The sequence below is a fragment of the Colius striatus genome, chromosome 3, assembly GCF_028858725.1.
Source record: "Colius striatus isolate bColStr4 chromosome 3, bColStr4.1.hap1, whole genome shotgun sequence".
Classification (NCBI taxonomy): Eukaryota; Metazoa; Chordata; class Aves; order Coliiformes; family Coliidae; genus Colius; species Colius striatus.
The window spans coordinates 87,765-103,011 of NC_084761.1; the positions used below are offsets into that span (position 1 = coordinate 87,765).

At 55.4% G+C, this 15,247-nt stretch overlaps 1 protein-coding gene across 7 annotated transcripts in view; it reads right to left on the bottom strand.

Annotated features, from left to right (window-relative positions):
• The window catches only part of NLRC3 (NLR family CARD domain containing 3), a 25,845-nt gene continuing 10,598 nt past the window's right edge, over positions 1-15,247 (bottom strand). For 5 of the 7 annotated variants that reach the window (XM_061994037.1, XM_061994039.1, XM_061994038.1 and 2 more), the window contains 18 exons: positions 12,736-12,879; positions 12,010-12,270; positions 9,430-11,173; positions 9,087-9,173; positions 8,297-8,380; positions 7,930-8,013; positions 7,374-7,457; positions 7,180-7,263; positions 6,652-6,735; positions 5,724-5,807; positions 4,343-4,426; positions 4,171-4,254; positions 3,819-3,902; positions 3,435-3,518; positions 3,240-3,323; positions 2,931-3,014; positions 2,609-2,692; positions 1-2,145 (listed from right to left, as the gene is read on the bottom strand). In XM_061994037.1, the coding sequence (XP_061850021.1) occupies positions 2,055-2,145; positions 2,609-2,692; positions 2,931-3,014; positions 3,240-3,323; positions 3,435-3,518; positions 3,819-3,902; positions 4,171-4,254; positions 4,343-4,426; positions 5,724-5,807; positions 6,652-6,735; positions 7,180-7,263; positions 7,374-7,457; positions 7,930-8,013; positions 8,297-8,380; positions 9,087-9,173; positions 9,430-11,173; positions 12,010-12,270; positions 12,736-12,742 (3,282 nt within the window). In that variant the 5' untranslated portion in view covers positions 12,743-12,879 and the 3' untranslated portion in view covers positions 1-2,054. Of the gene's footprint in view, positions 2,146-2,608; positions 2,693-2,930; positions 3,015-3,239; positions 3,343-3,434; positions 3,519-3,818; positions 3,903-4,170; positions 4,255-4,342; positions 4,427-5,723; positions 5,808-6,651; positions 6,736-7,179; positions 7,264-7,373; positions 7,458-7,929; positions 8,014-8,296; positions 8,381-9,086; positions 9,174-9,429; positions 11,174-12,009; positions 12,271-12,735; positions 12,880-15,247 lie in introns of all 7 variants that reach the window. The other 2 variants (XM_061994043.1, XM_061994044.1) reach the window with 2 other exon arrangements.

Below are 15,247 nucleotides of genomic sequence, written 5' to 3' on the forward strand. Positions count from 1 at the left end.
ATGCTCCAGAGCCCTCAGCCTGCTGCCATTCCCTCCTCTCAGCACAACCAGAGCCAGGGGCAGGGAATGGGGCTGCAGTCAGCCCTCTCCTCAGCTCTCTGGCTGCTTCCCTCACTGCTGAGATGTGCTCCTCACAGCCCTCCCTTGCTCCAGCTCAGGGTCCCCCACATCCCAGGCAGCCCTGCACAGGCCGCTCTGGCAGGGCGAGGCAGGTCTGGCTCGTCTCCTGCAGGCTGGGCTCTGAGCTGCTCGCCCCCTCTCACCCAGAGTCTCCAACCCTCACCCCCTCTCTCACAGGCTCTCTGCTTCTTGCCGTGGGCTGCAAGGGTCTGTCTGGTCCAGCATCGCTCCTTCTGTCCTCCTTTCCTGGCTGCAGGGTCAGCATCTTCACCGTGCCCTTCCCTTCCACCTCCTCCTCTGCACTGCAAATTCCTGTCCTTAACTCGTGCTGCACAGGAGCCAGATCGCCCCAGCGGGGCTGGAGGAGGGTGCAAACCAAACCCCAGAGCCAGAGGACGGTCTGAGAACTCTTTACCGTGTCCCCACTGCAGCCCTCTCCCCCTCTTACCAAGCCAAAGCAGCTCCTCACAAACCCAGGACAGACATTCAAACAAGCAGCCTTCACGTTTAAAGATAAATGCCAGGATTCACTTCCTTTAGTCTGCTTCTGTTTGCAATGGCAGCCACGAGTCCAGCTTGGCAATATCACACTGCGATAGCTCTTGTCACCTTACCATTGACATTAAAACACGTGTAACACACAGAAATCAAGACCCAGGACTTCACAGATGCAGATCCCACTGGCTGTGTGCAAATACATCTCACAGAAGCATTACCCCCATCCAGGATGGAAGGGAACAGGTACCTTAGGAACTATAGTCCCATTAATGACAATCATGGACAAACTTCACAGACAGAACAGGGCAGAACAGTGCATGCTAACATCTCAATTGCTTCAGTTAACATTTGAGCTAGGGGTTAGGCACAGGCTTTTGTCAGAGCTGGACCCGAGCCTCAGTTTGCTCTGAAATAATGGTGAAAGATGCAGTAATGAAATCAGTCGGCATCACTGAGTCCTGTTGGAGACACCAGCGCCTGATGGAAGAGCCTTTAGTTCCGCATCACACCCAAGCAACGCTGGGGGCTGCAACCCAGCAGAACAGCACTGCCTATCCCCAACACCAAGGGAGAGAGGTGGCATAAGGCATTGTCTCAGCCAGAACTAATTCATTGTCAAGTACATCCATGTTGCCCATCTCAGCCCAGTGTTTCTCTGGGATCAGCCACAGAGGTCCTTGAAGCAGCCCCTTACTGCCCTGATGGCCTCAGCACTATGTCTCATATGCACTTTAGCTGGGGTGAAGCAGAGAGAGGAGACAGTGGCTGGAGGGGACTCTGGGGGGGGTTGCAAACCCCTTGTCTCTGGGATTCCAAGGAGAGACTGTGGGACCGGGCTGTATTTAGCCAGGTGAGAAGGGGCTGCTGTGAATCCTGCCGTGTTTCACCTGGTTCTCCTGGGATCCTGCCAAAAGCAAAGAGCTGGTGCTGGGAGCAGAGACTGGACCCCCATCTGGCATGTTGCAATGTGTGGCTATGGTGACTTGGGCTGGGACAAGAGCAGAGCTCCAGGGTGGTCGGGTTGCACCTGTGCTGAGGCAGGGTCTGAGCACAGCACTGTGACCCCATGGAGGTCACAGGAGGGGCTGCTGCTGCAGCAGGTAAAGGCACTCAGAAACAGGAAGGGCTGGCATGTGAGATCTGCCCCCTCCTCTGTCCTTTTTGCATTTCACCCATTCCTTGAAGCTCCCCCAGGGCCTGGATGAACAGTAACATGGTCATATATCTCTCAGCTTTCAACACTACTGTGTCTTCACCCTCCTGCACTGCTGATTTGGAAGCCTTCAGTCCTCCTGGGCCCTGCCGAGAAGCTCAGCAGCTCTCTTTGCCTCAGCTCTCCTCCCTGAGACAGCAGGCATAGGGTTGAGCAGCTCCCTGCAGAATTACACTGGCCAAAGAGGCCCACGGGGCCACCTCCTCAGGGTGGCCAGGGAGCCTCACACATCCACGATGCAGTTGGGTGCGTGTGTCCGGATGGTGTCAGAGATCACCTTGGCTCCTGAGTGGCCGATGCGGTTCCCCTGCAGGCTGGCAGCAAAAAGCAGAGGTCAGGCTTGGACACAGAGCAGAGCAGGACCCTCGGTGGGCATGAGAGATGCTCCCCAGCTCTGCACCGATATCATCTTGCCCTCCCCATGACATCTAGGAGCTCTTGCTGGGACCCCAGTCACAGTGGACTCTGGGTTTGAGATCCCAGAGGTGGCCAGGTGAGAAGCTGTAGTGAGCCACTGTAGAGCAGGAGGGGCTGAGCCAGCCCATCCCTGCAATAGTTTGGATAGTCATTGGCTTTTGGGGTGGTGCTTTGCCCCAGAGACATTCCCAGAGAGGAGCTGTGTGGGAACAGTGACTGTCACACAGGAGGAGCACAGGGCAGCCTTGCCCCAAAGGGGAGGTCCCCACAGGGCAGTGCTGCCAGTGAGGAAGGCCCCTTGATGGTTCCCATCATCTTTCCATCCCTGCCTAAAGGTCCACAAGGGCAGGGGTCACTTACTTCACATAGGTGAGGCCGTGGTTGCCCTTCAGAGCAGTGGCAATGCAGATGGCTCCATCCATGCCCAGGGAATTTTCCTGCAGGCTGCGGCAGGTGGGAGGATCAGAAAGCACCGGTCAGGGAGATGTGGCCACCGGGAGGGAACACCAGACACGGGCACAGGCATTGCAAAAGCCACCAGCTCAGGGGTGTGCCCCACTGAGAGCTGCTGGCCTGGCTATCCCCTCGCTGCTCCCTCCAGGAAGGTCTGGAAAGGCTCGTTCTGGCTCACCCTCGGGAGCAGGGGCTCGTTCTGGTTCACTCTCGGGAGTGGGATACTCACTTGAGCCGGCGCAGGCTGAGGTTCACCTTCAGTGCATTGGCCATGGCCTTGGCCCCTGCCACGCCGATGGAGTTTCCCCGCAAGCTGTGAAGAAAGGCAGGAGGTAAGGATGGATGACCCGGGACACTCCTGCACTCTCTGATGGTGACAGGAGGTGGGAGAGGTGACCCCACACCACTGAATCAAGGGACAGGCCAGTCAGGTCTGGTAGGACACAATGCAAGTGCTGAGCTAAGGGCCAGGGTCTCAGACACCCTCAGGGAGCGATGCTGCAGCCATGGAGGCTCGCTGGCCCCACCAAGCACATACTCCAGGATCTGCAGGCTCTTGTTGACTACCAAGGCTTCTGCCAGGGCTTGGGCTCCAGCTGCACCAACTGAAGCCACCTGCAGACTGCAAAAGAACAAGAACCCTTCAGGCATGTGGGGAGGTGGCCATGGTGTGCTAAGCAGACACGCTAATTAGGCTGCAATGCTGAGGCCTCATCGCAGCCTGGATACTTACTGGAGATCTGCCAAGGTTGTGTTGACCTTCAGTGCAGCAGAGAGGGCAGCCATTCCCTCGTCTCCAATGGCATTTTCCTGCAAGCTAAGACACACAAGTGCTGCTCCTACCCACAGCCCAGGCGCCCAGGAGCAGGGAGAGGGGCAGTGAGCAGAGGCCACTGCGTCCCAGGCTTCCCCAAACAGCCTGAAGAGCTCCTGGGCCACCATGCCCTCATAGCATCCCCAGGGAGGGACATGCAATGGGGACACAGGATGGACTGGAGCCCATAGGGGAGGCGGCAGGCAAAGCCATCTCCCCTGGAGCAGCATAAGAGCAGAGTCCTGGTGCAGGTCTCAGTAGGAAGATGCTGCCCAAGACCCATCCACCCGTGTCCCCACTTACTCAAGGCTAGCCAGGCTCCTGTTGGACTGTAGTGCTTGTGCCAGGGCCGTGGCAGCTTTTGCCTGGATAAAGTTCCACTGCAAGCTGCAGACAGGAGAAAAGGGGAGGTGGAGTGCAGGACTCCAAGGATGTCCCTGCCCCTCCAGGCTCAGCCGCCAGCTGCTCTCACCCAGCGTGGCGCAGGCTGTGATGTGACCCATGCCAAGACCCTGGGGCCCATCCAGGATGGCACAGCCCACCTCCCACAGCAGGGACACTCGCACTCACAGCCTGCAGGGGCTGAGGACCAGCATCAGTGCCCCACGTCCACGCAAGGGGCTTCAAACCAAGCCAGGTCCAAGGAGAAACTCACTGAAGGGATGTGAGGGCCTGGTTCTCTTTCACCGCTGCGGCGATGGCCCTGACGCCTTCGTCGTACAGCAGGTTGGCAGCTAAGCTGGAGCAGAGGACAGAGCACATGTCACACAGGCAGAGCCTGGGACAGACCCAGCACCGCTGTGCTGCCCAGGGCCCGTGGCACTTACTCCAGCTTCCTGAGGGTGCTGTTGGCCCGCAGGGCACGGGCAATGGCCGGGCCCCCCTCCTCACTGATGGAGTTCTCCCGCAGGCTGGGGAAGGACAAGGGGCTGGGGAGGAGCAGCCAAGGTAGGACATCAGCTGCTCCCCCACAGCCCCTACTCTGGGGCTGAGGCCATCTATAATCACAGATTGTTTTGGCTGGAAAAGCCCTTTAAGCCTCTTGAGCCTGACCATTGACTTCACCCTGCCAAGCCCACCACTAACCCACAGCTCTCAGCACTTCAGCTCCATGGCTTTGGGATCCCTCCGGGGATGGGCACTCCCTCCTTGAGCCTGACCATTGACTTCACTCTGCCAAGCCCACCACTAACCCACGGCTCTCAGCACCTCAGCTCCACGGCTTTGGGATCCCCCCAGGGATGGGCACTCCCTTACTTCCCTGGGCAGCCTGGCACAGGGGCCGACAACCCTCTCAGGGAAACAGTTCTGCCTCAGCTCCCATCTCAACCTCCTCTGGGGCAACTGGAGTCCATTGCCTCTTGTCCTGTCACTTGTTACTTGGTTCTTTCTGTACTTTCTAGGTGTCAGGTACTTTGGCGTTTTCTAACTTGCTTTATCCTTCGATATGACCCATAGTTGTCTCTTAGGCTGGCAGGTGATACGGCAGACTTGCCAAGTCCTGAGGCACTTAGCTCATCCTTGTTTGATACTCATCCTACCCTGTCCAGTTTCAAAACACCACTACTACTAAAATGTCTGGGTTATGCCACAGTCCTGTAGGGCTCTGCAGGCAGGGAGCTGGCAGGACCTGGGTCAGTGGGACTGACGCTGCCCACTCGCTCCTGATTCCTGCCTGTGCATTCTGCACGGAAGCATGCTCCTCTCTCCACTCTGCTGCTGCCCTCAGCTGCCCTGACACACACAAAGCACATACTCCCAGACTTCCCACAAACAGGTCTCTGGTTTTCCCTCCCAAATATTTCCTGATGGTCACAAATATCCTCAAGAGTCAGTATCCCTCCCTCTTTAGGACACCTTGTGTGCAAAAGCAGCCTGACTTGCATCTCCAGCAGCATCTACATCTCCAACAGCAGCTATGTCTCCATTCCCTATGTATCCCACAACTGTGGACACCAAAGGATGACCATCAGGGGTTTTTCCAGCCTTGCTGCCATCATTTCATTGGGAGACATGGCTAAGCAGATGCTGTCCCAAGGGGAGAAAGCTAACAATGGAGAGAAGATGTTCACAGCCAGAGGGACAGAGGCTGCGTTCGGCCTGCCAGAGCACTTGCAGAAACAACCAGGCACAAGCCCAGAATGCCAAGCAGTTTCCACGTCCCAGTAGCAGCCTTTGGCCAGGGTGGCCAGAAGGACAGTCACTTACTTGAGGCTGACGAGTCCCTTGTTGGAGCAGAGAGCCGCTGTCAGCGCAGTGACCCCAGTGCTGCTGATGGAGTTGCTCTGGAGACTGAGACAGATGAGGGAAGGCATGAGGATGGGCCAGTCCTGGCACTACAGGCAGGCTGCAGGGTCACATTTGGGGTGAAAAGTGCCCTTTTGCCTGTTCCACTGTTCCATCTCCCAGCCACAAGAGACAGGGGGCAGCCAAGGCTAAAGGACCAGCCTCTGGAGCAGCCAGGCCAGGACCAGCATCTCCTGCTCACCACAGCCCCAGCAAGCAGAGGTGCCAGGGTTTGCCAGTGCTGGGGGACAGCCCTGTGCCTGCCTGGCCATCACCAATGCTGCCAGTTCAGCTGGGCATGAAGTTCCCTTGGTCTTTTATCTCCTTGTCACGCCACGGGATGCTGGCAATAGACCCAAGGCAGAGCAGCTTGTCCCCAGGAGCCACCAGCCCTCTGCTCTGGCTGGGTGCGAGGAGCAGACCTCCCTGCTGCTGTTCCCAAGCGGAATGAAGGTCACACCATCCCACCCTGACTCTGCCAGGTCCCAGCTCGTTACCTTCCTCGTTAGACAATCCCCATTACTTTTGAGAGAGAGAGAAGAGCCAAATACTAGTATCCTCCAAAAGCAGGAAAAAAAGGTAATAATCTGGGTTGAAGATAAACTCCTTCAGCATTCCATTTGTGAAAGCAGGATCAGCCTGGCTGTTGCTGGAACTACTGCATGGTGCTCCAGCCTGCACAGAGCACCCACAGCCCCATGTCTCTCCAGGCGATGTGGGGTGGGAGAGATATGGGGAGGGTCTGGGTTGGCACGAAGGCCTCTAAGGGGTGGGAGGTCATACTGGAGTGAAAAGGCTGAGTTGTGCTCCATTGGATAAGCAGGAGTCCAACCGTGGAAGGAAGACTTACTCAAGGCTTTGAAGACTGTGATTCACCTTCAGAGCTTCAGCCAAGGCAACCGAGCCATTGTCTCCTACCGAGTTGCTCGAGAGTCTAAGACACAAGAGGAAGAGCAGGCGTTACCCACCACCACACTGCAACCAGCTGGGACCTGTTGGCAAAGGAGTCATCTCTCTGAGGCTCTTTCCACTGCAGCAAGAAGCATAAATTTCCTGCTGTCTCATTTCCAGCCTACATACACCTCTGCTCTTAGGTGTTGGTTTTGAGCTAAAATCACTTTTAATGTGCCCACGGGGCCTGGAGACCTGTCATTTACCCTTGCTGGAGAGAAGACTTGGCTTCTTGGTTCTTCACATGGTTCTCTGCACCCCTGGAGATATGGAGAGCATCTCCACAGGGTTCCTCTGAAAGCACTGACCCCACAACCCGCAGCAACAGCGTTCATCCTGCCTGTGCCACATGGCCCAGCCCCTGCCCATGGATCCCACTGACACACAGTGCTGGAGTCACCATCCCTTGGCCTCGTGCTGCCCTTACATCAGCTCCTTCAGGCTGCAGTTCTGCTTCAGAGCCTCTGCTATTTTCTTGGCACCGTGGGCTCCGATGGCATTTTTCTGCAGGCTGTAAAGGTGAGGAAAAGCATCCATGAATAACAGGTGTCACATCCTCAGCAGTAGCAGTTTGGTCTGCTGGGTTGCTGGAAGTGGGGAGAGCAGATCCCAGTCACTCACTGCAGGGTCATCAGCCTGCGGTTGGTCACAAGGGCCTCAGCCAGAAAGGTGGCACCATCCTCCCTGATGGTGTTGTGCTGCAGGCTGCAAGGAGAGAGGAGTGGAGCTGTGCCTGGCTGCCTCTGCAGCAAGGCAAGGGGCTGTGTGTGGGCGCAGGGTGCTGGTCGCTTGCCCTGGCATTTGCTTGCCCTCATCCCTGAGAAGGGCACGTGGCCCCTGAGCATCGCTTCCTGGGGTCTCTGTCCTTCCTCTCCCACAGAAGGTGCCTCCTTCCATGCACCAGTACCCTGTGAGTTCCCACACAAGGGATGGACCCGGACCTCAGCCTCAACCCACTGAAGTTGAGAGGCAGGAGGATCCTAACATCTCTGTTCCACAGCTGCCTGGGTCACTGCCAGCTGTACTTGTGCTCACTGCCCACCACAACCAAACCAGGCTGTGCCCAGCACCTCCCCACCCAAGGGGTCAGCAAGTGGGCAAATCTCAGTGGGAGAGGGACAGAGGGACTTGTTCTGGGGATCTGCTCCTCAGAGGTGCTGCATAAGTTGAGACTTACTTCAGGATGAGCAGGACTTGGTTTTTTTTCAGTGCATCAGCCAGTGCTTTTGCTCCAGTGGGGCCGATAGAGTTGCTCCGCAGGCTGGGGCGAGATGGGCAGAAAAGCCAAGGTCAGCAAAGTCAGAGTGGCACATGCCCAGCCTAAGCCAAATACCTTCATGTGTCATAGTCTCAGGCACTGCTGAGGTGGGACGTCAGGCCACTAGCTCGCCAAAGTTCACACCTTGAGCAGTGTGGGCTTTGGGAGATGGAGACCCCCTCCATCTCAGCCAGGCTGGGTGGGATCCAGCCCTGCTGTGGCCATGGGAAGGGTTCCTGCTGAGGAACATGCTCATGGCAGGAGCTGGTAAAGGGGGGACACTTACTCCAGCATAGTCAGGCTCCTGTTCACCATCAGTGACCTAGCCAGTGCTTTGGCTCCCTTGTTGCTGATCTGATTTTCTGCCAAGCTGCATAGAAAAATTTTAAAAGGGTGTTTTTCAGGGGGAGAAAGAGGCTTTCCCAGCCCCTGGCATGTCCCAGGCTGCAGCTGGGATGGGTGATCAGAGCAAGGCCATGGGCAGCGCCTGGTTTGTGGCACAATCACACACAGGAGCAGGTGCTCCGAGGTCTGTTCTCTTGCAGGACACCAGGCAGGGGATTGCAAAGACAGGGTGGAAAAGGAGTTTCTAGATTTAAATTTAACTTGTGTAATGAAAAGGGAGCTCAGATTGTGGCACAGGGGACTCTATGCACTGCCACAAAGAAAGTCAAGGAAGTGGGGAAAGTGGAGACCCATCTGCCTGGGATGAGACACGTCTCTGCGCAGGGTTCAGGAGCCCAATCCCTCCACACACCAGAGGCAGACTGTGAAGCCTCAGGTGTCTGGCAAACAGTAGGACCTTGGTAAGCTGTTTGTTGGGATAACCCATACAGGGAGGAGGCAGAGGTCCCAGGAAGGCTGGGCAAGACAGCCTGCCAGGCCACTGCCAGGACATGGGTGTGAGGTCCCCACACCTGGGTGCAAGAGATCACGTGGGACTGTCTTTGTGCCTAGGCACCCTGGGGAGCCAGTGTAAGAGATGTCCCTGGAGGACCCTCACCTCAGTTTTAAGGTGGCCCCAGCTCTGCCCTGCATCTTCCAGAACAGTCCATGTGCCTTAGGCCACATCCTACCTGAGCTTCTTAATCTGACAGTCCTTCACACTCAGCATGCTGCCCAGCAGCTCCATCACATTATCCTTAAACTGGTTATTGTCCAGCCTGGAGAAGATACAAGGAAAGAGCAAACCCAAGCATTTGGAGAACAGAAATTACTACCCGCCTGTGACGTCTGCCCATCGCAGGTGGAAAAACTCAAGCACAGAAGCAGAGCTGACCCAGTACCAACCACCCCCAGGGCAGCTCTCTGCTGATGACCAGTGCTGACAGGCTCATGTCTCCCATTGACACCCGGGGTCTTGAGTGACAGCCTGACATCCCAGCTTGCTTCCCTGGGTGCAAGCTGACCAGGACTCACCTGAGGTTGTGGCAGAAGAGGAGCTGGGAGAGCAGGCTCTTACAGATGTTGTAGGTGAGGCAGTTGGAGAGGTTTGTCTCCTCCATGCAGATGTCAGAGACCTGCAGGAGATAAGCCAAGGCAGAGCAGTTTGTGGGTGTAAGCATCCCGGCCAAGCTCTCATTCTTCATTGCTTCTTCCACAGTCTTGGCGATCTCCGTGTGCTGAATTTCGTACAGGCAGTGCATGGTGTTCACTGCCCGTGAGGAGATGACATAGTCGGTGTTGAGGCAGCCCTGAAGGAAGTTGATCACTTGGCTCCTGAAGTTGTTGTGCTCATCCTTCACCAGCAGCCACCCAGAGAGCAATTTGTTCACCCGCGGTGAGAGGAGCCCAGAGAGAAAACGCACAAAGATGTCCAGCTGCCTGTCCTCTGCTTGCAACGACCTCTGAACAGCGCTCTTGAAGTGGTTGAGGAAGCCCAGCTTGGGCCAGGACATCCCGCTCTCCGTGAACAGGTCGAATATCGTTCGCTTTGCAGCCGTGTAATAGTAAACAGCAGCTAGAAACTCCTGGATGGTTAAGTGGAAGAAGTAATAGGCTGTGAAGGACTGCATCTCTTCTTTGAGCAGGAGCCGGCTGCACAGGCTGCTCTGTAGCAAGGAAAGGTCAATGCCATATGCCTTCATGTCCTGCTCGTAAAACACGTGCTTCTTTCTGAGCAGCCCATAGAAGGCCAGCTTGCCCAGGCTGCCCACTATTTTCTTGCTGTTGTTCACAGCCTGCTCGATCCTGAGTGTTTCTCTTGGCTTTTCTGGCCAGTCACTGCTCAGAGCCATTTTAAAATAATAGGAGTAGATTTCTGACAGGGTCCTGGGGACGATGGCTGCTTCCTGTGGCTGCTCGGTGCTGCTTCTCAGGTAATAGCCAATTGAGGACCCAGAAATCCAGCACAAGCCAGGGACTGTGCACATGACATGCAGCGGCCTGTTAGCTCTGATGTGATGCAGAACCTGGCTGGACAGGTCTCTGTTTTCAAGGAACATCTGGTCCAAGAAGTCCTTGATCTCTGCAGCTCCCAAACCTCGTATCTCTGTCATGCGGTCGACGAGCCCACCGGGGATTTGGATGGCTGCTGCTGGCCGCGACGTCACCCAGACACAGGCCTCCTGCAGCAAGTTGCCACGTATGATGTTGGTGATCAGGCTGTCCACTTGGATCTCCTTTTTGGGGTCGGTGCATACAACTGTGTCGGAAAAATCCAAGGGGGTCTTGAACTCGTCCAAGCCATCGAGGATCAGCAGGGTCCTGGCGCTTCCCGCCCAGACACAACTCGGCTCGGTGATGTGAGGGAAGGCCAGGCAGATGAGTCGCTCAGCAGAGAGCTTCTCATAGGTGTTGAGCTCCCGGAAGGTGAGAGGCAGCACAAAGACAATGTCCCTGTTGATTTCCCCCTTTGCCCAGGTGTAGACAAACAGCTTCACTAGTGTGCTTTTGCCAATCCCAGCCACTCCAATGGTGACAGAGATCCGAGGTGGGATGCTGACTTTGGAGAGAGGCAGGAAGAGCTTCTCCAGAGGGATGGTCTTGGATAGATTTCGTAAGCCTTTGGTGGCTTCAGTCTGCAGGACATCATGCTCCTTCTGCTGGATGTCGGTCAAGCCTTCTATCAGCAGCAGGTTCGTGAGTCGCTGGAGGGGACCCATCTCCAGGCCATTCCCATAGTAGCTTCGGAGGGTCTCCACGTGCTTCTGCACCATGGGTTCTGCACAGAGAGAGAAATGAACCCCCTGCTGTGAGGAGGAGGATGTTAACCACAAATGCAAATGAGAGACACTGCTTCACTTTTCTGACATGCCCATGCTGAAGGGAAACTGCACAGAGCCCTTATGACCAGGCAGGAAGGTATGTGCCAGGGCCTGGAGGGCACTAATAGGCTTAAATGGCCCTGACGAGCCTCACCCATCAGTCCAGGAACCATTTGAAGCTCAGCCCTGAGCCTTCAGTCCCTGCCTAAGTTATGTCACAGGAGCATTTGTCTACAGCACCATCACACCTGCGCCTGCTTGGACCTCATAACTCTGCGCTTGCCTGGTGACCACTGGACTGAACCTGGTGTCTGAACCTGGTTGCTCTTGCTGGACCTGATCCTGACCTCTGATTTGACTTCCTGGCTTGACCTCAGTCCTTCCATGGACTTCTCTGATGACTTGGACTCTTGGCTGAACCTGATGACCATCTCTGGACCTGTCCTCACCTAGCTCTGGAACCACAGAATCTGGTAGAGCATATTTAAAACCTCCAGCAAAGGCTGGACACACTACAAGAGATTCAGAGCAGACACCAGCCAAGGTTGGAGCCTTCCAACCAAGAGGTAAACCAGGGAAACCCAGCAAGAAGGTTGCAAGGAGAGCCTAGAGCCACGCTGTCAGGGATGCTTCAGATGTCCTCCTCCTGCTGTCCCCCCGTTTCCAGCCCAACTGCATGGACATTCCCTTTAGAGCTGCCATCTCTGTGCACATCTTAGGGTGCTCCAGCAAGTGCCCACATCCAGGACATGTGTATAGACACCCCTCATTGGGTCCAAAGTTGACTGCCTACCATAGACAGTGATGTGAAGGTAGAGCTGGGAGTTGGTGGTCTCGATGAAGGTCTGCAGGGACTGGGAGGCGTAGCTGCCCTTGCCAGCCAGGACATCAACCACTGTCCTCACCTGCTCGGGCAGGGAGCTTGCCTCCTGCACCCGGCCAGCCTCCTCTGCCGTCAGGAGGTCCAGCCTCTGCAGGTGGCAGATGATCTCCTCCAGGAACTGTGGTGAGATGGACCTCACCAGCTGCTTGCGGTAGCGATTGATCCAAGCCTCTGCGGAAGAAGAGAGTGGGAGAGTTGGCTCAGGAGTGATGGGGAAAGGCAGCAGCAGAGCACATTGTCTGACTCTTAAAGGTAGCAGAGGTACACCGCAGCCCTCCAGAGTGACCTGCCAAAGTCCTTCCTGAGACTATGCCATCCTAAAGCTGTGCCGGGCTGTTTTGTTAGGAATGGCTTGGTCAAGGCAGAAGGTATTGAAATGGGAGTCAAAGAAGCCAAAGAAAATAATCATGAAATGACATCTCCTCCTATAAATCAAGTCCATATGGAGATAAAAGTCTGAGCAACATAATTTTCCTCCACAGACAGCAGCTCCCCGCTGTGCCACCAGAGCGATCCCCAAGCCCTTGGACTGGGAACCACTGTCAACCCTCACACCTTGGTGTCCCACCTTGTCCCATCTTTGAATCTGAAACTCCACTGAGATGATGTCTTTCTGGCTGCCTAGCCACTACTCACCCTCCATCAGAGACCTCCTGTGACACGGATGATCCCTGGATGAGGAACACAGCGTTGGCAGCAGTGTGGCCGTCCCATGGGCTGCCCCGCTCCCCTGGCTGGCTCACAGCAGCAGATGAGGCTCCTCAGCCTTTATCCATGTTCCTGGTGGAAGGAGAAGAAAAGCATCAGGAGCAGCGCAGGCAGAAGCATACCTTGAGCTAGTGTGGTGGTGACTGTGGTCAAACCAAGGGTCCACTCATCAGCTTTTAGCCAAGACCAGAGTCCCAGGTGCTGTGGACCTGGCAAGGGTAGAGCCAGGATCATCACACTGCAGCATCTTTGCCCAGACCTCATGTGCCACAAACTTGGTGCCTTCCCCCAACCATCACTTATGCCAGAGTCTTTCATGGGCAGAGTAATTGCATTACTTGCCCTGACGATGCCCCATGCCACCCTCGGGCCACTCAGCAAGCGGCTGCATCACCAGAGGACAGCACGGCCATCAGACGCCTTGTGCTTTCCTCTTCTGCCTTGTGCAGGAAGTTGAAGAGCAGTGCAATGAAGGACCTGTTTCAGTTTCAAATCCACCTTGCCACCACCCAGAGCCTCCATCAGGGCTCGCTGAGCTTGGCCAACACCACATCCTGTTGCAGAGCTCTGTAGATGCTCCACTTTTAGCAGTACTGGTGATTCATCACCCATAGAAGGAGCATCTCCCTGCTCCCTCCCCCCGGCCACTGCCAAAGCACACTGTGGGTTTGGTGGTTTGCTTTTAAGAAGTGCATCTACTCATTGAGTCCAATTGTTCTGGGAGCAGAGGGGAAGAGGGAAATGGCTTCATGCCTGAGAGTGCATTGTTAAGAGTTTCTGGCCCATGTTGCAAGATTCAGGTGCTTGGGACACCCCCTTTGCAGACTCTTCTGTTTGTCCTTTTAGGTCTGAACCCACAACCTTTCTCTCCTGGAAACCCGAGCTCTTCTGCTCTTCCCTGGCAGCCCAGCTCTGAGCCCCTGGTTTCAGAGGTGGCCAAGGCCCATGCTCCCCCCCGGTAGTGATGGTGGCTCCACAGCAAAACCATCCTCTCTATACAGGGAGTAGCTCTTGCTCTTCACCTCCCATCCAGTGGCTTGGTCAGTTAAGATACCATCAGTTAAAGAAGTTCAGTGAGCAACTCACAGATTTTTACCCTTTGATGCCTTCTTGTCTCTAACTGACCTGGAAGTCAGTGAAGTCTTTGCACAGAGCAGTCCCCAAATCTCTCCTGTTTGCTGTGCAACCAGGAACACAGACAAAGTGAAAGGGGGTTTTGCTGCTTGCAGCCGTGTTCCACACAGCCCATCCTCTACAACACAGCTGCTAAGAAAAAGACCTTTGATGAGGGAGCCTGGTCTAATGCCAGAGATCATTTTATGGTGTCTTCTGGTGCCACTTCAAAACATGATCCTGCTGCTGGAAACCAGCAGCGAGGGGTCAGCTCGTGACTGGGGTCAGCACCGGGAGATCACAGCAGCAGAAGAAATAATGCAGCGGCTGCAGTTTCTTTGTTTCTGGTACATGCCAGCTCAGCTGCAGCTCCAGCCTCACCCAAGGAGGGTGAAGGGTGTTCTCTGCTCTTACATGAGCTGTCTGAAGGGTAGAGGCCAGCCAAAGCCAACCTCTATAGACACCAAAAGGTGCTTCCAGGATGTGACCCAGCCCAGCCCAAGGCTGCTGGAATGAGTCACCTTCTGCAAGTGCCACACTTCCAGCACCTGGAAAGTGGTGCCCACAGTCCCCCTGCATGCACAGTGCTAATGCCAGAGTGGCAGCTACCACGTGCCTGGGTTCAAGTAGGGCAAGTGGTCATCCCTGCCCCACTGACAGCTAGACAAGCAGCAACCCAGTGACAGTCTGTGTCTGCTTTGCCTCACTGCCTGCATCCACTGGGCACCAGGATAAGAAGCTGGAGAGTGGGAGACTGCTCATCCCCACTGAAGAACGGCATCTGCAAGCCTCAGGGAGGGAAACAGGGAGTTTTGTTGGTAAGAGTGTGGCATTAACACTTATTTTTTTCCTGGTGTGGTCCAAGAGCCCAGCCCAGGGGAAAATCTTCCCATCTGATGATGTCCACTCAACACTGATGTGTTCTTTCAGCAGCTTCAGTCCCATATCCTGCCGTCCCCACATCAAACCACATCTGTTAGCAGACGGACCCTATCCAAAACACAGCAGTGCCAGGGAGCCACAACCACTGTGCTGGAAAGTCCCTGATCACATGGGCAGACAACCCTCTACCAAACAACCACTGTGTTTTTCACCATGTGCATCCTGTTCCAGGGTTCAAACTGCTTGGCATCAACACCAGAAAACATAGACCCAGACGTAGCTGCCTCTGCCCATCTTTAGCTCTGATTACATACATGCATGCACTTGTGCTCCTGGAAGCCCAACAAGGATCAAAAGCAGCTTTCAGAGGATCCAAGATGAGGGGACAGTCCCAGGATGTCCACAGCACAAAGGTGGCTGGAGATAACGAATATTTGCTGCATCT